This window comes from Podarcis melisellensis, assembly GCF_964234715.1.
Source record: "Podarcis melisellensis genome assembly, chromosome: 3".
Lineage (NCBI taxonomy): Eukaryota > Metazoa > Chordata > Lepidosauria > Squamata > Lacertidae > Podarcis > Podarcis melisellensis.
The window spans coordinates 27,536,855-27,560,266 of record NC_138530.1 but is presented as its reverse complement, the minus strand read 5'-3'; the positions used below and the strand labels follow the sequence as shown (position 1 = coordinate 27,560,266).

At 39.3% G+C, this 23,412-nt stretch overlaps 1 protein-coding gene across 7 annotated transcripts in view; it reads left to right on the top strand.

Annotated features, from left to right (window-relative positions):
- The window catches only part of USH2A (usherin), a 425,043-nt gene that overhangs the window by 65,651 nt on the left and 335,980 nt on the right, over positions 1-23,412 (top strand). For all 7 annotated transcript variants that reach the window (XR_014166233.1, XM_081903562.1, XM_081903561.1 and 4 more), the window contains exons 13-18: positions 5,002-5,643; positions 6,866-7,049; positions 11,868-12,031; positions 16,391-16,549; positions 19,280-19,774; positions 20,588-20,860. Coding sequence is in view for 6 of the 7 variants with exons in the window: in XM_081903562.1 (XP_081759688.1) it covers positions 5,002-5,643; positions 6,866-7,049; positions 11,868-12,031; positions 16,391-16,549; positions 19,280-19,774; positions 20,588-20,860 (1,917 nt within the window). In the remaining variant the exon portion in view is untranslated. The remainder of the gene's footprint in view (positions 1-5,001; positions 5,644-6,865; positions 7,050-11,867; positions 12,032-16,390; positions 16,550-19,279; positions 19,775-20,587; positions 20,861-23,412) is intronic.

Genomic DNA, 23,412 nt, shown 5'->3' with positions numbered 1-23,412 from the left:
CCACTTTGTAATAATAAAGGACAGAAATAATATAATTTGCTTACTGCTGCCACAAATGATTCTTTCAGGAAAACAGCACTTTTTACATGATGCTATAAACTTAATGAGTTTTAAGCAAAATAGTTTCTATGTCAGTTTCCTTAACAGACAAAAATAAATGGATTTTTCTACTAAAAAATATTCTGCGCTACAGGGTCCTTTGTGATAAATCTTTTCATCCCCCCCCCCATTATAATTCTTTGAACTGTTCCTATGAAATGCAAAATGTCAACATAATTCTACAGATCTTACACATTGCTAGGGTTAGTTATCAAGGGCCACATAATTTTAATTTTGTAATTCAATGCCAAGTTGATTATAATAAACTACTACCTTCAGTGTTATTTATCATTTTTTTAACAAGACGTGCTTTTTTGTTTGCTATTCCCAAAGGTATTTTCCAGAAATTAGATTTGATTATAGCAATTTATTATTTCCAGCATATTTGAGGGGAGCCACATCTATGTAAGGACAAAATTTATCAAACACCCAAAATATACAGTGCATATAATACACTTTGAAATGTTGATGTATGAGAATATTATGCAAGGAAAATTTCTTGATGAAAGGAACTCTGAGTCGTAACTGTACATGCCCCAGACATGTGGTTTTAAAATAACGTTTTGTATTTTAGTATCTATTTATACACCATTTCATTGCAGAAATAACTGTGCCATGTATTGATGCTAAATGTGTTTAAGTGTAAAAAAAGCTTTCCCGTTATTAAGACCTATTTTATCGAGAAATCCTATGGGCAAACCTGGTTAACTACTCTTTAATTTCATTGATTCCCAGGGGACTTGTGCAATTTATGGATAATCAACAGCATCAAGTGATAAAGCTTATTCTGGACCTAACTGCTCTAGGCTGCAGGTTGTGGGTTGCATGTTTGACTCTTCACCCCCCAACCCCCCCAAGCTTCATGCAATTGCTTTTTTCTGTGTCCAGAGAAAGTAACAATTCCTTATAATCTCCTGTGGAATGTGTTGGATCCAATGAATGGTGCCTTCCATTCATGGAACTGACCAAAATTCAGCAAAGGATTCCCACCATTCATTGGTTTCACTGAGTACTGTGGCATAATTAGTCAAATGTAGAGTTATAAAATTTCCTGGAAACCAGGGTTGGGTAGAGATGGAGGAGACATTATTATCAGGGGGGAAAATGATTTTTTGGGGGTGGGGATGTGAAATATATGCAATACTTTCTTGTAGACTCTAATCTTCCTTTATTATTTTAAGAACAGGTACATCATCTACGACTTTGTTAGCACAAGACAAAAGACACCCACAGTGATAGGGGAAAGGTTCAGAAAACAAGCATCTCTGTCATGTAATTAGGGAGTAGTGATATAGCTGGATGTTCAGTCACACTTCATAATACCATTGAGCAGTTCAAACTTATTTTGTTATTCACATGGTGATCTCATATTAGGTAAAATTACCCTTGTTTTTAAATTATATCCTGTTTCTCAGTAAATAATATATCACTGAAAATGATAGGAGACGTTAAGTTTGTCTACTCAGACTAAGTGTGTATAGCTACTGATTTGGTATGTGCACTTTGAGTACCAGTACTTTGAGAGCCAGTGTGGTGTAGTAGTTAAGAGTGAACCGGGTTCGCATCTCCGCTCCTCCACATGCAGCTGCTGGGTGACCTTGGGCCAGTCGCACTTCTCTGAAGTCTCCCAGCCCCACTCACCTCACAGAGTGTTTGTTGTTGGGGAGGAAGGGAAAGGAGAATGTTAGCCGCTTTGAGACTCCTTAGGGTAGTGATAAAGCAGGATATCAAATCCAAACTCCTACTATTCTTCTTCTTCTTCTTCTTCTTCTTCTTCTTCTTCTTCTTCTTCTTCTTCTTCTTCTTCTTCTTCTTCTTCTTCTTCTACCATACACTTTGTGTGCTAATTTATTCCTTAATCTTTATGTCTTTGACTGAATATTTTCAAATATTCATTGGTTTCTTTTGCTTGATGCAGAAGATGGAGGAATCTAGTAGCGATGGCAGGGAGGGCCGGCAGCACTTACCTGACTTCCTGGCAGCAGAGGCGCTGCTTCATACTGGGAAGGAAAGAGTGGAGAGTAAGGTGGCAGGGATGTTAGTGCAACATAGATAGAGCCATTATGGTGCTCCTGCCAGTGTGTTTGCACCAAACCTCCCCACCACCTTTGTCCTCCCACTCACTACTATCTAATACTGGAGGAATTTGGAAAAAAAACAGGAATTAGAGGCTATACTGGACCTTGCCACCATGTTGCAAGATCTGTACTCAGGCAGACTCCCAGATTCCACTCTTGTTTCAGGAACACATGAAAGTATTTGGTAATCTGAAATATTTGAAACTTTTTGGTCATAGTCAGCTGGTCAGGGAAACCAGTGCTAAACCTCATGATTTGCATGCAGAAAGTCTTATATTAAAATAATCATTGGTATCTTCAGGTAGGGCTGAGGAAAGCGCCTTTCTGAAACCTTGGAGAGCTGCTGTCAGTTTGCTACTGTTCTAGATGGACCAGTGGTCTGGTTTGGTATAATGTTGCTTCTTAGATGTCTTAAAGTGTAGTATTGAGCAACCCAACCAAAAGCCACAGACATTATTGTTAGTACTACTTTTGAGCTGAGTATTTGATTGCATCAGCATGAGTCAGCTACAGAACAATACTACTTGAAAACGGTTAACTCATTCTGGAAGCAAAGCTCTGGAAAATAGTTTTTATTTATTTCCATTTCCACCCAACTTTCAGTTTTTCCACTTCAGACTGTAGACGTGCACTTTATTAACAGGAGTGAAGATGGATTCTAGCAGAGGCATTGTATTCTAATTCAGATATGTACATTTTATTCCATCATCAGGGAAGGCTGATCCAAAGCTCTTGGACAAGTGGGGATTTCTTATTTACTTCCATAGAAGGTGAAACTTAATGCTTGCATCATCTGTATATACTATATAATAGCGCTTCCCAAATACCCATATAATGAGAACTGGGGTGCCATTTTACTACTGAACAAAATAGCAGTACTGAAATGCTATGTATTCAGCATGTGCAGCTATTTAAATATATGTGCTGACTTTCAAAAACAACAACAATTGGATATACTAGTAACCTTAGAGTCCATTGTCATTGTGCCTGTTTAAACAAGCTTGATAACAGAAAATGTAAGTAAGTGCTGCAATGTTATGGAGCATGAGCTGTTAGAGTTAGCACAACTGTTAAATCTTACTAATGATCCTATCACTGGTAAAATACATTAGCACCAATAATTTTATTAAAGTAGGTCATTCATCTAGAATAAAAAAGGGAGAAGAATGTGAATTAAATGCCAAGCGTGCTAACTCCCCTGTACTTGTTAACATTGAATGTGATGCCCTGTAGGCCTTTCTCAGTATCGTTAGGAATAGATTACCTGTCAGGAATATGTATGGCATATTCAAATAAGCACGGTGCATATTTTTAAAACTGATATGATATGAATCCATGTAGACCAATTTTAATAGTTCAAAATGAGTCATAATTCTTGTTAACAATACAGTTATTTTTAAAATTTGCGGCAATAGTGGTCCTTTTTTATTTTCCTTATTGAAATTAAATGATATGCCTTAGGTGAGCCATTCATCACTGCTAAAGGAACTTGCCGTCTGTTGGAGTTCTCCAGTTTTTATCCATATATAATGTATTTCCCACCGTTTGGGGAGATGTTTTTTCTACATAGGAGATTCTAAATATATATATTTGTATTTTTATGTAACTTTTTTAGGAAAAAGAATGAACTTGTTAAAACACGGGACTTCCATTTTATTTTATTTTAGTGTATGGTGCAGTTAAACAATGACAGGGTGGTAATAATTTTATTTTCATTACATAAAAAGGAGGGAGATGCATAAATGTGGGTTGGCATTTCTCAAATTATATTCTGGATTTAATTTTTTTGGTAGTGCAGTTTATACATTAGAAACAATGCAATTCCTGAATGAAAAATAGAAGTTCAAAAACCCCTCATAATCCATGCCTGAGGCAGCATAAAGTCATGACTTTGGAAGGGGGAAACATGTGGACTTGATATACCGGTTTTGGTTATACATGTATGTACTGTATGTATGTATGTATGTATGTATATAAAAACAACCCAGAATTAATCATGATTTCAGTCTACTTTAAAATCAGTAAAAAATGGGCAGGGGAAGGAGAGACATATGTAAACTTTAGCAGATGTTTGTTAACCATGATTAAGAAAGGAGTTAAATTGAGATCTCTCACAATAATGTAAGCAAACCTCTTGCAAAGTGTACAGGTTGTGGGGAATTCAATAGTAATAGTATCAAAGAAAGATGCCTTATGCTAAATCACACCACTGACACATCTAGCCCAGTATTGTATCAGTACTATTGTCTATACTGAGTGCTCTCTGGGGTCTTCATCTTTTTTATCCCTACATAATGAGGCCAGGGGCCAAATCTGAGACCTCCTGCTGGCACATCATATGCTCTGTCTTTGAGCCTAGCATTTACAGCTGAATTGGTTTCTAATATGAGAGTTGATTAATCATTGATTGCAGGTGTGGAGATGGGACATTGTTCATGTGTAAGTTGTGCCTATCCTTTGAACTGTATTTTGTTCTTGGCCAAGCTATATTCTAAGTCAGGAAGGAATTTTCCCCAGATCCTGTTGGCTGTTGACTCTCTATTCTAGACTGTTGAAAGTATTTAACATGGGTTGCTTCCCTGAATTGGCTAGAATTTGTTCTTCAGGCACCTTTCTGTGGTTCTTCTACTTTCGGTGTGTTGCTGTTTGAGTTCCAGAGCTGGTCAGAGTGGTTTGGAATTGGAATTGGCCTAGATGTCCTATTGGTCTCTTCCATTTCAAGGATTCCTACAAAGGAACTTCAGGAATGTAAAGTTTATATCCCACCCCCACCCCCCGCTCAGTTTCCTTATTTGATTTATAATGATGATCTTTCTTTCTTTAGGTTTAAGATGTGATCACTGCAACTTTGGATATAAACTTCTTCATACTTTAAAGAACGATGGTTGTGAACCTTGCCAGTGTAATATCCATGGGTCTGTGAACAATTTCTGCAATCCTTCTACTGGTCAATGCAATTGCAAGGAAAATATCAAAGGACTTCATTGTGATGCTTGCATTGATGGTTTTTACGGGCTGGATGCTTTTGGATGTAAGCCTTGTGACTGTCAAATGGCAGGATCTGTTTTTGGTACAGCGTGTGATCATCACACAGGGCAGTGTATCTGCAAGCCTAACTTTGGGGAACGGCGATGTGGTGAGTGCTTAGATGGGTACTACAAAGTGCAGCAAAATGATTCCTTAGCCTGTCTACCTTGTAACTGTGATAAGGCTGGTACAGTAAACAGCTCTTCTCTGTGTGACAAATCAACAGGACAATGTCCTTGCAAAGCTAGTGTCACAGGCCTTCGGTGCAGTCAGTGCATGCCTCATACGTACAATCTCACTACTCAGAACTTTCTTGGCTGTGAGATTTGTGACTGTGATCCTCTGGGAACAGGACCAGGAACAGTTTGTGACCAGCTCAATGGACAATGTGTTTGTCTGCCTCATCACCACGGAAGAAGGTGTAATATGTGTAAACCAGGTAAGGAAATGAGAACAAAACCAGCTTGAAAAACTGTCTGTTGCAAGATGTGGTTGTTTCTTTTACTATATTTCAAATAATGTACTCAAGGGCATATCTCTGGATCTCAAAAGTGCTGATTCTGTGCAAGCTGCTTGGGGGAAGAGACTGAGAAATGGGTGGACAAGTTAGGTCTGGTTTGGCATATGGGGCTGCCGCTGCCAACCCACAGCTCCCTTAAGCTGGCCACTGCCTCGACCCATCCCATCTTGGTGGTGAAGGGACACTGCTGCTGCTTAGTCCCCTGATGTACCACTGTTGCATTGATAGATAGGACTGCCCCTCTCCACCCCTATACCCAGTGTTACTGACCCACTGACCCTCAGTAGCAGTCATTTAATCAGAGAGCAGGCCGGGCAAGGCAAAGAAATTATGTCAGGACTTCCTGGGATAGTAAATCACCTTTGTCCTTGATAAGGAAAGGCAGGGATTTATGCTACTTTAGCTTTTTTTTTTTTTTAATGGTCAATTGACAGCAAAAACCACAGAGAGCAAACTGTTTATGCTGGCTATGGGACTTGCTATGACCTCCGTACATGTTTGTGTAAACAACAACAAGAAACATGTGAATATTATTGCGCTTTTAGATATTTCATTTCTACTACACTAAAGGACTTATATCTCATTTACATTACTGCTCTGTTTTTGCTGGCTTAGAAATGTGGGGTTTTATCCAATATTAGTCCTATCCAGAGTGGTATTCAACTAAGTTTCACTCAGGGTAGAGCCACTGGAATTAAAGAACACAACTAAGTTAGGTCCATTAATTTCATTGAGTTTGCTCTGAGTAAAATTTAGTTCAATACCACCCACTGAAATTAATAGACATAACTATCTCATATCCATTTATTAGGGTCTACTCTGGATAGAACTTAGTTTATTGATTGTATTTTTATGGAGCTTTCCATTCAAATGAATCCCAAAGCGGCTTACAAACAATAAATAATGATAACAGAACAGAACATCTCAAGTACAGCATAAATCATATAACATAATTAACAAATAATCAGTAAAACAATTCCAATCTATAAAATGCTATTAACAAACTAGCAACCGAAGAATAAGATAAACATTATAATTACAGCATAAAAAAAAAAATCAGTGCTCTTAATGCTGTTTTACATAATTTTCCTTCTCAGATGACAGTGGTCTTATTTTCACACCATTGTTTTTTCTTTATCAGGATTTTATGCTTCTCTGCGTGGTATTAATGGTTGCATTCCCTGTTTATGCCACCCAACTGGTTCAGTAGAAGAGGTTTGCAACAGTCTCACTGGCCAGTGCATTTGCCAAGATTCTTCTGTAGCTGGGAAGAGATGTGACCACTGCAGGGACTACTATTATGGATTTGACTCTGAAGCTGGGAGGTGAGTGTTCATTGCAGAGCAGAGTTGACTTGTTAAAGTTGTCTTTTCAAAATTATAGATTCAGGTAGGTATCCGTCTGACGCAGTCAAAATACGGTAAATTAAAAAATTAAAAAAAATTGTTCAGTAGCACCTTAGAGACCACGAAAGCTTATACCCAGAACAAACTTAGTTGGTTTCTAAGGTGCTACTGGACAATTCCCCCCCCCCCAAATTATGTGTGTTTGGTGAGGACATATGCTCATCAAACAGCTAAGCAAGTCACATGGGAAAATTCTCTATTCTTTTTGTCCATGTCCTGGACAAAAAACCCACACAACTAAGAGGTGTGAAAAATCCCCCCAAGTCTAATTTCTAAGTAAGCTGTGCAATCCCTGTGCACAGAATCCCCAGGGCACACATCAGAGCAGCTCCCAAGCTTGAGAGCAAGAGGACCGCCAAACAAGTCTATCAGCTTGTTAAATGAAGTTCAGAGCAGCTCTCTGTTCTGATTAGCCCCTACTGTAGTCTTGTCTTTCTTTACCCAGCATTGAAACAGTCATGTGGTGGTGGGGAGAGCCATCGCCCAGCCAAGGATAGGGGTCCATTTTAACTTGGGGAGAAGATATTGGCCCTCTTCATGTGTTGCAGCTAGAGGGAAAGCTTGTTGACAGAGGTCTTTAAAGCACAGAGGAGAAAGATCTCCACTACAAATATGAGGCTGAGCATGATAACAGCAACAGTGGGCACAGAAGAAACACAGCTTTAGGAAGGGAGATAAGTGGCCCTAATACTCCTCAACATGCATGCTTTCTAGCTGCAAGTAATTCTGGCCCTTGATACTATGTGTTGACCCACCATATTCTGATTGTGAATTCACAATCAGAATATGGTGGGTCAACACATAGGCAATTCACATTTGCCTTCTATGTTTTAATCTTGGGGCAACTTGCCCTGTTGAAGGGTGGGTAAGAACTCCAATATTGTCATCATCGTCAAAAAATATGTGAACAGACCTACTAGCACTTATGGGATGTAAAACTGCAGTCAAGTACAACATGCCTACAGTAGACATGCTAGGGGATGTTTTGTAGCCCTAGGAGAAGATTTCCTGTTTCCTCCTGAGCTGGGACAGACTTCCACTACATGTGACTTGAAGAGGATGTGGTTTGTTGTACTAGCATGGAGGAGCACACGGTCTGTGTTCTGATCAGTGTGTGTTCTCCATTTTGTGTGTTGCTTTGTGTTTGGAGAAGTGATTGCTTAGTGGCAGTCACTTGGGACTAACTTCTTTATGGAATAGTTCTAGTTGTTATGTAACCTAAGCCTGCCTTCAGGGATATGTCTGAATGAATCTGTGAGTAAACTACTTTTATATTAACGTTAATCAGATTATTGTGTTTATTCTTTTTAAGGGGGATTAGAAGGGATTTTACCAGGAAGGAATCTTTAATAGAAAGACTCAGATGAGTCAGCAACCAGCTGATCGCTGTGTAATTAAAAAGGGGAAACTCTGCTAGAAAATGGAACTTGCTTGCGCAAGTTAGGAAGGATATCATTAAATAATATATCCTCTCCTGCCTCCCTAATCATTCACACAGCACTGGGCTGGTTTTTCCAGCCTTTTTTCCCCTCCCAGTCATTCAAATACAGGAGTGAAAAGAAACAGCCTGCTAAAGAGGTTTGGTGTTAACAGAAGCAATATTTATAGCATTATTGCATCAGTCCCTGAAATGCTTGGGGCATAACACATTGACATCCACCAATGGGCTTTTCAAGAAGTGTACCTGGCCAGGAGACTGATTGTAGAGTGCTGGATCGCTCCAGAGGGTTTTTTTTTTAAAAGAAGGATCAGAGATTGGGGGGAACCATATCACAGATTTGGGGACCCATTAAAGAAATGGAAGTCCTTGCATGAATTAGATGACTTCATTAGATACAACCCTTAAAATTTGATGCTCAGAAGTGGCCATAAGTAGTCGGTCACGAGTGCCAATCGGGAGTGGGACTGTAGTGTAGGTAGGAGGGTTTAAGCCATTGAAAATCACCATTGCACCATTTTAAGTGTGTTACTTAAGAACACTTAACTGTGGCGTGTAAGCAAGCTGTAATCTCTCACTCTTGGCTCCTAGCTGTAATAGAAGGGTGATAATCCATCTACTTTACAGGACTGTTTTAAGAATTTAAGTAGAAATAAAGAAACAATAATGTTTGCATAGCATGCTACATAGATCATATATTTATTATTCTGGTGTAAAATGAGTCATGAGTGAATCACAGAAACTGAAATTCTCGGGGGGGGGGTGATATTAAGGACCTCCAGAAGATAAAATATTTGGGATAATCTTTTATATATATATAAAATATATACTCTTGGAGACACCTTAAACTCTTCCAAAAAGAGTAGAAGCTAAGTATCAATACAAAATTATAAAGTACTAAATATTGAACTGCTGAGCATATAGCAGCTCTTTCAGTTTCTATATACTTGTCTACACTTATGATGACATTTAATAGTCTAAACAGAAACTCTGTTTGACGGGGGAATTGTATGCAATCTGTGGTTGAAAACACTTAATGCAGTTTGGTGGGAAATACCCTTTGCTCTTGATTATAAAAGGGGAAAATGCAGTATTATAGTTTCCAAGGGAATTTTTTTATTTATTCCCAAAGGAATATTATTCCACAACACAAATTTGCAGCTTATTTTGCAGCCTTAGCTTTTATCGGTCTTTTATAGGGTGTTGAACTCAGGAGATCACACAGCAAGAGTTACTGAAGAAATTCTTTTGCTAAAAGGAGAGAGATGCAATTGTCAAATGCATGTGAAATGTTTTTACAAATTCATTTTAAGCAACCTTACATATTTTATTTCAAACAAGAGTTGCTTGATTAAAAAAAATAGGAAAAACAGTAGTCTCTAAAATTTCATTTGAACTGTTAGCATGAAGGTAGATAAAATATATTTTTAAAAGGCTGGATCATGACTCATAATGTACACTGCATTTAAAAATCTCAGTATCTTCTCTGGTAACACAGGTTTTGAAGCTTCCTCAAAACCTGCACAACCTGTTTGACCAGAACACAGGTTAAAGGTAAAGGGACCCCTGACCATTAGGTCCAGTAGTAACCGACTCTGAGGTTGTGGCGCTCATCTTGCTTTATTGGCCAAGGGAGCCGGCGTACAGCTTCTGGGTCACGTGCTAGCATGACTAAGCTCTTCTGGCGAACCAGAGCAGCACACAGAAACACCGTTTACCTTCCCGCTGGACCGGTACCTATTTATCTACTTGCACTTTGACATCCTTTTGAGCTGCTAGGTGGGCAGGAGCAGGGACCGAGCAACGGGAGCTCACCCTGTCGCGCGGATTCAAACCGCCAACCTTCTGATCCGCAAGTCCTAGGCTCTGTGGTTTAACCCACAGTACCACCCGCGTCCCTTGTGAACACAGGTTACAGTTTGCTATTGAACCTACTCTGTAGCAGTGATGTGGGTATCTTTTTCTGCACCATTGAATCCTCTCAGTGTTGCCTAACACAGATTTTCCAAGTAGTCTTCTGCATTCTGGCTTGGGGAATATATGGTGGAATCCCAGTAGTACTCTTTGGCATGTTTGCAAGATGCTTTGATCATAATGTTATTTGCATCTGCTAGTTAATACATTGTCACTAGTGAAGGTGCCCACTGTCCAGAGCACAGTCTTATCCAGCTTTATTATTATTATTTATTAAATTTGTATGCCACCCTATACCTGTAGATCTTTCAGTTGCTGTAGCTTGAGGATTTATAATACAGTGGTACCTCCGGTTACATATGCTTCAGGTTACATACGCTTCAGGTTACAGACTCTGCTAACCCTGAAATAGTGGTTCAGGTTAAGAACTTTGCTTCAGGATAAGAACAGAAATTGTGCTCCGGCAGCAGCAGGAGGCGCCATTAGCTAAAGTGGTGCTTCAGGTTAAGAACAGTTTCAGGTTAAGAATGGACCTCTGGAACGAATTAAGTACTTAACCTGAGGTACCTCTGTAAAAGATTAAAAAATACAACAACAGACGCCAGATAAAATAAAAGTAGAAAGCGGTATCTAGAACTAAATCAAGGTATTGCCAACCCTGCCTATGTCTGTTAGTCAAGAAAGTTGTGGCTAATTTTCACTCATACATGCCTCAGTTATTTGTTCTCACTCTTACCTAGGCCATGATATAGGCCATCAGGGCGACTGCACCACAGTTTCCTTTTAACATATAAATTGAAAACAAAGCCAAGCTGACCACTCGAAGAAGCCAGCTTCCATAAGGTACAGACGCTCTACTGCCATCCAGTTTGAAAACGTGTCCTCAATACACTTGGGAATGTCTTAGACAGTCAGAAGGTTCCTTAGGCTTCCCATAAGAGCAGACCTTTCTTTTTTTACTAATGGAACTTAACTGAGCCTCTTTTTTTGGAAGTTAAGAAAACACCTCTTGCATAAATAAGGTGTGCCAAACCTTCCCTCCTCCAAAATGTTCAGCACAATTCAACTCTCCGCTCCCTAAAGGAACAGCTACCCCCCTGGCGCTTTAGCAAGGGATGAATTGTCCCCTAACAATTGGAGGGCATTACTGCTGTTCTAGAAGTCTAGGTCATAAGTAAAAGAAACACCATACTTGATCGTGAATGGAACTTTTTAATATAAATGGGTTGCAGTTTTTACTTTTTCTACTACAGACCAGTTTCTAAGGTTCTTCATCTGCAATGCTTAATTATGTGTCTGAGAAAAGCCACAGAATTAAGCCCTGCTATGTCTAACTGAAGTGTTAATGTGCTTTCATTACTTTCTTGATTTGTTTTTGTTTATAGATGTCAGCGTTGTAATTGTCATCCTGCAGGAGCCATTAATGGAACTTGTCATCCTATTACCGGACAATGTGTGTGCAAACCATTTGTAACTGGCTCAAAATGTGACAACTGTGTTCCCAGTGCTAGTAATTTGGACGTCCACAACCTATTTGGCTGCAGTAAAAGTAAGTGGTTGTTGGTCGTAAGAGCAAATCTTTCAAATTAACTGGTTTGCTGATTGTTAGTATTAGTGTAACACTCAAAATAGCTGCTACTCACAACCTGAACTCCCTCCCCATTAATATATTAGGAAAAATATTATGTTTTGGTACTTAAGAGGCACCACATGATACTTTGAATCAAAGGCAGCATGGATTTTTGTATCAATGAAAGGAAGGAAATTATATTGATGCTCCAGTTTTCTAGACATACTGTAACTTGTGGTATTGGAAAATTACTTACTCTGAAAATCTCCCCTTCTTTTTTGGGATCCCTACATTTAACAGAAGTCCTCTTCAGGCATTGTATGTCCCAGATTTCTCTATATGGGAGGGAGGATGCATTAAGAAGCCACATCCCCCTGGTGCCTGCACAAAGGGCACAAACATTTATCATGGTGAAACGTGTTGCCTCGTGAACATTGTGTCTTGAATCCCAGTTGGCCTTGGTGACTCAGAGTGCCCATTTTCAGGTATGGCAAGGTCACCCGCTATGGTCCCTTTTGGATAGAAATGACTTGGCCATGGTACTCCATGCTCTGGTAACTTCCAGATTGGATTATTGCAATACACTCTGTATGGGGCTGCTCTTGAGGACAGCTTGGAAACTTCAACTGGTCCAGAATACAGGGACCACATTAATGGCTGCAGTTGACTTTGAAACTCATAGAACCGTGTTCTAAAACAACTGTACAGTACTGGCTGCCAATTCAAGGTGCTCATGTATTTAAGCTCCTAAATGACTTAGGACTCCAATACCACTTCCTTCGGTACAAACCCTCCAGGGTTTTAAGTTCCACCTTTCCAGGTTGCGTTGGCCTGGGAAATAGCATTTTTGTGGCAGTCCCTAAGTTGTGGAATTCCCTCCTGAAAGAAGTGCATCTGGCTTCTTCACTATGCAGCTTTCAGTGAATTCTGAAGATGCACCTCTTTACCCTGGGCTTTGACACCTGAGATGTGTGTTATTGCAATCTGCTTTAACTGTTTTTAATATTGAATTTTAAATTGTTATAACCTGCCCTGGGACTTGTTGGTGAAGGGGAGATAATAAATCAAATGTTGATGATGTCACATGTACAGCTTGTATGTTTGAAGTCTTCCATGACATCCTGAACGTTGGGAAATCAAGGTTCCAGGTTGTTTGGAAGCTGTTGTTTGTATGTGTGGGCTGCTACAGATGTTTGTGCTTTTTGCATAAACACCAGCAGGTAAGGCTACTCAGTGTATTTCTGCCCACAGCTCCTGTGTAGAGAAAAGTAGGAGCTGTAATGCCTTAAGAGGGCTAATGGTCCACAACGAAGCAGTTTACCTTACAACATCTACTAAATTCCATAGGGGGCTTTACCAGGTCCCAGCCTGGGCATATTTTATTAATTTATTAAATTTACTAATAATTTCCTATGAGGCATCTCATAGTGATGTACTGTGCAATAAGAACATATAGAAACAATCACATATATAAAAACAGTTTAAAAAATTGCATATATAAAAACAATAAAAAACTTATTACCTATGAAAAAACAAAAACTACTGCACATATAAAACGAGTTTCAACTTCAATGTTTTAAAGATAGTGTAAGACCTTTATCACAGAATTTAATGGCAGAACCCCTTCTGAAATGGCCAGGGCTCCTATTCATTTCAAAGGAGCTTATTCAGGAAAAGGTCTTGTTGGATTGTGCCTTGAAGCTGCAATCCTATATGCACTTCCCTGAGATCAAGTCCCATTGAATTCATTAAAGGCAGGTGGACTTTACTTCTGATAATACATTTTAGGACTGCACTGTAAATTATGTAGCATAATTTAAGATAAGTAATAAAATTAAATTCTGCAAAAGATATCATGATATATATTTAAAAACAAAAATATTTCTCCATTTGTGAGTATAGACAACAGTAACATTTGCTGAGTGAAATATAGAAAGCCCATAATGCTTCAAAATCAGTTGTTTCTTTAACTTTATGGTTCTAATGTACATCTGTGGAAGCAATGAAACTTTAGTAATAAGAGCACAATAATCATTTCCTTCTAACACAATCTCCTTTCCTCCAATAGCTACCAGTGTATTCTCTCTAGCAATTTTAACTTGACTTTGCTAGTATAATTGCTACCAATTGCAAGGCTCTATTTATAATACCTAATCTTTAGGGATAGTTATTTGTAATGGACAGAAGCAAAATACTGGTACATGCTACCTTGTGAGTCTCTACATTACTTAATATACCCTGGTGTTTTCTTTCCATGTTGCATTTAAAAGAGACCAACATACTCATTTCTATATTCAGTTGAAGGATTTTTACCTTGCTCTTCAGCCAAAAGAAGCTTCTAGAATGCCTTACAAAGATCTGTAATAAGACTGTTGCTCTCCCTCAGGCTTACAATTAAAAAGGCATAACACAAAAGGAAAAGGGATTAACAGGGATGAGGAAAAAAGCAAACCCAGGCACTAGTTCTTCTTAGTCAAAATATTATTGTAATAACCAGCTAGGTTGAAAAGCAGTTCAACAGAGGAGGAACCAAAAGCTGTTAGTCTAGAAAATTCATGCTACCCAGCATGCTGACAGATGACAGTTAGTGGATTGAGGAGCCTGATTACAGGTGGCAGCAAATATTTTTTCAGCTCATACAAGCAATATCATGGGTGCATCAGATATTCTTCTAAGTTATATGTTTATGAAAGTAAAGTTCTTTTTTAATATAAAGAGCCTGGAAATTGCATATCATCAAAAAATTATTTTTATATGTACACACAACATGGAAGTCCTCTGCCTCCATTCATTGCTTCAGTGTTTTCTTCTCACTACATCCAGGTTCTACGTTTAAGGAAGTAGAAGGGTTAATATGTTCTCACAGTCTTAACATTTTATTCATTGTGATAATAGTTTCAAAGTGTTGTTTCAAATGGGTCAATAAAACATTTCTCTCCTCTCTTTGGAGTTGTTTTGTTTCTCTTAGGAAATTTTTTCTGGCTTTTTAAAAAGAAAACTGCATTGCTTTTAAGCCTGTAAAATTCTCTGCTGTGTTGCTTTTAAGACCGTGAAGTGTATTGTGTGTAATTTCACACCTTAAAATCAAGATCAATATATGTACACATACCCCACTGTCCCTTCATCATACAACACAAGGAACCACAAGGTATGACTACAGTTTCTCACTTAAAAACAAAACCCTAAAACATACTGTAGTTATCTGGCCCTTATGGGGTTAAATTTATTATTTAAATAATCATTTATTGTGGGAACAAGACATCACCTTTATGTATATTTCTTCCTTCTTTTTCATGCTCACTATATTCCAGCAATACACAACCAGTTTTCTAAGTCTGCAAGTGAGGAGTTTTATTCATACATTAAAGGGTGTTCATGTACATATTAAAACTTAAATAAATATTTAAGATATTTAAAATGTAAAAAACCTCACAAACCTGATAATGCTTCAAAATATAATAGCAAAGCTCAGAATAGGAATTAAGATTTAAAATCTGACATCTAAGGGAAGAAAGCAGAAAAGGCAAGATATTTCTTTTTTAAAAAGACAGACAGCAATCCTCTATAGTTTGGGCCTCTACAGGGATTTTGGACTGCAACTCCCACCAGTCTCAGCTAGTATGGCCAATGGCAAGGGATCATGGGAGTTGTAGTCCAAAAAACTAGTTGACACCAGGTTGTGAGTTGACTCTATGGCTTGAGGAAATATCTTCCCCAGCCATTGCCACATGCTGAAGAATACTATTACTGTGGTGGATTTTTGTGGGGAAGCCTTATAACTTGATGAGGCCCTCAGTGTTCATCGCACATTAGAACATTTGGCAGGGGGGAAAGCCCACCACATTTTCATTAATATGGAAAAATAATTAAAGTCATAGTAGAATATCTTTCAACTAGTTTCTCCACAAGTAGCTTGCATAAACACACATCTGAACAAGCTTGTGGGTGTCTGCAGGGAATACATAGAAAAAGACCAGAATTATGATGGGAGTGGAGAGGCAGCATGAAGCAAGGGATCTACTTACTCCTTTCAGATGTCTCTGCATCTGTATGTTTGCTGTGTTTGCCCTGGATTTTCAGCCAAAGCACACTTAAAGTGGTTTTTTAGGCAGAATTATGCTATTTTAGATGTCTTGCATAGTGATTTCCAATGTATGCTGGCTGGCTGCTTTGTTTTGGCTTTTCTTAAGATTGTACTGGTGAAACACAGCTCTTCTGCTTCGTATCATTTTCTTCTGCTAGAAGAAACTGTTTCTTTTCATTTTTTAAATGCACTTCTGCTTATGAAGTTTGGTTGTCTTGATGCCTAAATATGGCTTTTATATTGTTATAATCCAGCTCCTTCTCAGCAGCCGCCGCCAGGAGGAGAAGTTGTAAATTCTTCTGCTATCAGACTTGTTTGGAATCCACCTGATTCTCCAAATTCAAACTGGCTTGTGTACAGGCTGTATAGAAATGGGAGTCAAATCTATATGACAGAGGATAACTACCCTTACCGTGAGTGCTCATGAATACTACCTATGTATATTTCACTGTATGTATGTATGTATGTATGCATTTGAATTTGTATACTACCCTTCATCCAAAGAACACAGGGCAGTTCTGCATAAAAATACAAAAAGAGAACATAAAATACATAATAAAAAAATCAAAAATAAACCAATACCCCCCCCCCAAAAAAAACCACACACACACATTTAAAGGCCATAGAACCAGCCAAAGTCCTGGTTATAGGGAATTTTTTTCAGCTGGAGCCTAAAAAAATGTAATGAAGGCTGGGATGACTCAATAGAGGACGAGTCTCTTAATCACAGGGTTGTGGGTTTGAGCAAAACACTGGTCAAAAGATTCCTGCATTGCTGGTAGAACCTTTGTGGTGCCTTCCAACTCTACTAGGCTATGATTCTGTGAGTGAATGATGCAGGAGAGCCTCCCTGGGGAGAGCAATCTACAAATGGGAAGCCACCCCCCCAAAAAAATCTGTTCTTGTGTTGCCATCCTCCAGACCTCTCGTGGAGGAGGCACACAAAGAAGGGCATCAGATGATGATCATAGGGTCCAGTTCCGTTCAAATGGAGGAAGGCCATCCTTGAGTTATTGTGGTCCTGAGCCGTTTAAGGTTTATAGGTCAAAAGCAGTGCTTTGCATTGGCCCGGAAACTAATTGGCAGCCCGTGCAGTCGGGCCAGGATCGGTTAATATGCTCAAACCGCCTTGACCTGTTGAGTAACCTGACTACCAAATTCTTCACTAGCTGAAGTTTCTGAATTGTCTTCAGAGGCAGCCCTAAATATAACCTAGATGTTACCTGAGCACAAAGGAGAGAAGTTAGGCTATCCCTGTCCAGATAGTGATACCTTCTAATAACATTAGGGCCCACTGGTACTCCATCCAAGACTTGCTTACAAGCCTTGCTTCCTGTAGGCAGTCAGTTTAGCTCTGGTATCAAGTGATTTTACCATTTCCTGGTCAGCAGCCATGTTTATAAATTAGCAAATCCAACAAATTTAACTCCCCTTACTGACTCACTTTCATCTACACCCAGGAACAGGTAAAGTGGTCTCTTTACCCACCACCACCCGCTGTGTGAATGGCAAAAGATTCTGTGGCATGGCAGCAACTTCTTCTTAAGCACCTCAGTTACTCACTCCTATGTCCTTGTGTCTTGCTTGTGCAGGAGAAGGGATATTAAATAAATGAAAGGCTTCACCACATCCTCTCTTGCTCATCATACTGGAGGGGAGGGGAGGGGGTTGAAGAGCCGTTTGCTATCCCCTCACCTTGAGGAAAGTGTCTTAAGTTGTGTAATAGTCTGTGTAGTGGTCATTTGAATTGGGTCTGTTCTAGGTTCTAGAGGGAAAACATTATGTGGACAGATTAGGTCTAGTCGCTTATATCTATATCACATGTTTATCTGTGCTCCAAAAGAAGTCAAGTATCCTTGAAATCACAAGTGTAAAATCATGTGAGGGAGGTCAGGCTAAGAGACTGACTGATCCAGAGTCACCCCATGGACTTCATAGCTGAGCAGGGATTTAAACCTAAGTCCAGCACTCTAGCCAATAGATCATTTTGGCTGTCATATGCTTGCATTACTCTTTTTACTGCCTAGAGATTGGTAGTAGTGCACAGAATGAGTCCTGGTCCTCCAGCTGCTGAAGTCCTAAGTTTAGTACTTGCTTCAAGTTCAGAATCTGACACTTTTCTATGTACATACACTGTCTTACTGAAATATTCTGGGATAAATTATGCTTTACATCTTTCATATCCTAACAAGAGTGTTTAGCAATTCAAATGTATATCCGAGAGGTTTACTAAAGTCCCTGCTATATTCTTGGAATTGAATGGAGCAATCCTTCTAGAATAGTGTGCTGATGCCATTTCGAAATCATATTAACATCGATGAGCAGCTGCTCTTAAAACATTAACTAACTACTGGTTTCCTAATCAGAGACTGATATAGGCTTGTTCAACAAATCATTATTTTCTAAAGCCACAACTGTTCCTTAAAAAAAAAATTACCATTCTGACATTTCCTGACAATCATGATAATTAATGATGTGAATATAATCTACTGTTTGGCATTTGAATACTAAGATAAATTTGTTAATGCTGCCAGATTCTTATGTTTATGACTATATTCTTGGTATGTGTGTAGCATCTGTAAGACACACAGGGGACACCACCTAAGTGCAACAGCGTGCATACAGGTCTTAGTACTAAATGAGAGTTTCAAATTACAAATGTAGAAGCATTGAACTTTTCAAGGAAAATTAACAGTAGTCTCCAAACCGGGCCTGATTATTTGACTGATGGCTTTGCAACATTAATGTGAAATGATTTTGAGAGTTCTTTTAGAAGGAAGAAATAGGCAATAGATGGAGAAAAACACCCATTCTTTTTCTTCTGTAACTCTGATGCTTTCAGATAACACATTATTAAATGGTGAAGCTATTTAATACATAAAATAATGCAAAAACAACCATTACTGTTTATTAATGAAATTAAATTTATTGAGACTTTACTAAAGCAAGGAATAGTTTATTCAAGTTTACCAGCGGCACTGGAAAGCATTGTTGGGGAAGGCCGTTACCTGATCACCCTCCCAGCATTGGTAATTACAAAGTATCCATTATACTGCAGGTTTAAAACAATAAAAATGAGAAATTTGCATGTGGCTCCTTGGGATCTGACAACTGAAATATAACTTTTTATGTTTATATTATAGGCATCCAGATCTTCACAGATACCTCTCTATCTCCCTATTCCTTCTATTCATACCACCTTGAGGCCAGCAATGTCCATGGATCTACAAGCAGTGCAGCCTTGACATACAGAACACAGCCTGGGATACCTGTAGGAAACTTGCATTTAAACCCAGTTATTCCTGTTGGACCACACTCTGTTTCATTCAGCTGGACAAGCCTATCAAACGACTCTGGTCCAATAGAGAAATATGTATTGACATGCACTTCTTTACCTGACCTTCAGGCCTGTGACCAGTATGAAGGCTTAGAAACCTCAACAACTGTCTGGAATCTGGTCCCATTTACAAAATACAGTTTTTATGTTCAAGCGTGTACCCGTGGAGGCTGTTTGCAGAGCCAGGAGGTGGCAATAGTTACTGCACAGGCCCCACCTGAACAGCAGCATCCTCCAGTTGTACAAACTATCAACTCTACGTCACTGGCTATAGAATGGAACCCACCCAATAAAGCAAATGGTAGGATTCTATTTCTTTTGCTTAAGTAGGTACAGCATGTTTTGCTCATATACGTGCATTTTAAAAATATTATTTTTACTGTGCACAACCTTTTCTCCCCAGGAGAAGTAAGAAGGGCTGGTGAGGGGTAGGTAATGGTAAAGGGCCCCTGGATGGTTAAGTCTAGTCAAAGGCGACTATGGTGCTTATCTCACTTTTCAGGCCAAGGGAGCCAGCATTTGTCCACATACAGCTTTCTGGATCACGTGGCCAGCATGACTAAATTGCTACTGGCACATGGAGGACCATGAGAAGTGCCAGAGTGCATGGAAACACTGTTTACTTTCCTACTGCAGTGCTACCTATTTATCTACTTGCCCTGGCATGCTTTTGAACTGCTAGGTTGGCAGACCAACCTTCCGATCAGCAAGCCCAAGAGGCTCAGTGTTTTAGACCACAGCACCACCTGTGAACAGTATAGTACCAAGGATCACAGAGATAAGCAGAGTGTTTGGTGGTTTGACATTTACTTCTGGGACTAAGGCTTCCCACTCCTAATGCAAGCATTCTTAAACAAAATTTCTCTTAAACTTGTTGCTTTGAGATGAAAACTCATCAAAATTTGAAGTGAGGTTGGAAGAGTCTATCAGAATCCATAGGAATTAAATTCCTCAAGCTTGTGGGAGGGCAGGTTTTGCAATGTATTATGGTTGTATTTGTATTTATACGGTGCTATCAGTGGATAATGTTTCTACCAGTAGGTGGTACTAGAAACAGAAGTATTTTAGATCCTTTCTGGCTAACATATCTTTGGTAAACCACTGTTATTTCTAGGTATAATTATTAGATATGAACTATATATGAGAGGAACCCGACAGTCGGATGGAACACATATTCCTCCTGAAAATCGTGTTTTTGAAACAAGTGGGTGGTTCAGTCCTCACCCAGTGATAGAATCTGCCAATGAGAATGCTTTGAAACCACCTCTTACTAGCACCAACATCACTGATTTGGAGCCATTCACAGTGTATCAGTTCCGTGTTTTATCAGTCAATATGGCCGGCAGCACATTTTCTCGTTGGACGTCACAGAGAACAGCTGAGGCAGGTAATTGTTAAGCCTTGTAAACTCATTTTCAAGACTTAGATTTTTCTTTCGGAATATGCCTTTTAAACCTTACTCCTTGACATTGCTTGTTCATTTAGGTTTCACCTTATAAGTGCTATTATAGGATTCTTTGCCATCTTCTTAACAATTTAAATTCACTAGTATTTCCTCATAATAACTGTGCTTAAACTATAGTACATTTAGAGTAGTCTTATTTACAGAGTCTTAAGACAGTAGGGTGCTAAAGTAGGGAGCCAAGAGATAAAAGGAACAACTGGCAAGTTTGGCCTTGGAGTTCAAAACGAAGTAATAATAATAATAATAATAATAATAATAATAATAATAATAATTTATTATTTATACCCCGCCCATCTGGCTGAGTTTCCCCAGCCACTCTGGGCGGCTCCCAATCAGTGTTAAAAACAGTACAGCATTACATATTAAAAACTTCCCTGAACAGGGCTGCCTTAAGATGTAGGGCAAAGGCTAATAGAGTTCTGCCAAGAGAACAAGCTGGTCATCACACTCTTTTCCAACAACACATGAGATGACTCTACACATGGACATCACCAGATGGACAGCATCAAAATCAGATTGATTATATTCTCTGCAGCCAAAGATGGAGAAGCTCTATACAGTCAGCAAAAACAAGACCTGGAGCTGACTGTGGCTCAGATCATCAGCTTTTTATAGCAAAATTCAAGCTTAAACTGAAGAAAGTAGGAAAAACCACTGGGCCGGTAAGATATAAGTTAAATCCCTTATGAATACACAGTAGAAGTGAGGAACAGGTTTAAGGATTTAGATTTGGTGGACAGAGTGCCTGAAGAACTATGGATGGAGGCTCGTAACATTATACAAGAGGCAGCAACTAAAACCATCCCAATGAAAAGGAAATGCAAGAAAGCAAAGTGGCTGTCCAACGAGGCCTTACAAATAGCGGGGGAGAGAAGGCAAGCAAAATGCGAGGGAGATAGTGAAAGATACAGGAAATTGAATGCAGATTTCCAAAAAATAGCAAGGAGAGACAAGAAGGCCTTCTTAAACGAGCAATGCAAAGAAACAGAGGAAAACAATAGAATGGGAAAAACCAGAGATCTGTTCAAGAAAATTCGAGATATGAAAGGAACATTTCGTACAAAGATTTCCATAATAAAAGACAAAAGTGGAAAGGACCTAACAGAAGCAGAAGACATCAAGAAGAGGTGGCAAGAATACACAGAGGAACTTTACCAGAAAGAAATGGATGTCTCGTATACCCCAAGTAGTGTGGTTGCTGACCTTGAGCCAGACATCCTGGAGAGTAAAGTCAAATGGGCCTTAAAAAGCATTGCTTATAACAAGGCCAGTGGAAGTGATGATATTCCAGCTGAACTATTTAAAATTTTAAAAGATGATGCTGTTAAGGTGCTACACTAAATATGCCAGCAAATTTGGAAAACTCAGCAGTGGCCAGAGGATTGGAGAAGATCAGTCTACATCTCAATCCCAAAGAAGGGAAGTGCCAAAGAATGCTCCATTTCACACGCTAGCAAGGTTATGCTTAAAATTCTACAAGGCAGGCTTAAGCAGTATGTGGACCGAGAACTCCCAGAAGTGCAAGCTGGATTTAGAAGAGGCAGAGGAACCAGAGACCAAATTGCAAACATGCGCTGGATTATGGAGAAAGCTAGAGAGTTCCAGAAAGACATCTACTTCTGCTTCATTGACTATGCAAAAGCCTTTGACTGTGTCGACCACAGCAAACTATGGCAAGTTCTTAAAGAAATGGGAGTGCCTGATCACCTCATCTGTCTCCTGAGAAATCTCTATGTGGGACAAGAAGCTACAGTTAGAACTGGATATGAAACAAGGCAGTGAGAGATTTTACTTTCTTGGGCTCCATGATCACTGCAGATGGTGACAGCAGCCACGAAATTAAAAGACGCCTGCTCCTTGGGAGAAAGACGATGGCAAACCTAGACAGCATCTTAAAAAGCAGAGACATCACCTTACCAACAAAGGTTCGTATAGTTAAAGCCATGGTTTTCCCAGTAGTGATGTATGGAAGTGAGAGCTGGACCATAAAGAATGCTGATCGCTGAAGAGTTGATGCTTTTGAATTATGGTGCTGGAGGAGACTCTTGAGAGTCCCATGGACTGCAAGAAGATCAAACGTATCCATTCTTAAGGAAATCAGCCCTGAGTGCTCACTGGAAGGACAGATCGTGAAGCTGAGGCTCCAATACTTTGGCCACCTCATGAGAAGAGAAGACTCACTGGAAAAGACCCTGATGTTGGGAAAGATGGAGGGCACAAGGAGAAGGGGACGGCAGAGAACGAGATGGTTGGATAGTGTCTTCGAAGCTACCAGCATGAGTTTGACCAAACTGCGGGAGGCAGTGGAAGACAGAAGTGCCTGGCGTGCTCTGGTCCATGGGGTCACAAAGAGTCGGACACGACTAAACAACAACAACAAGACAGTATACCAGCATTATGTCTTTATTTTATTTTGTCACATTTATCACATATTACCTTCATGTCAGAGTGAGCTTTATGATGATCATTGACAG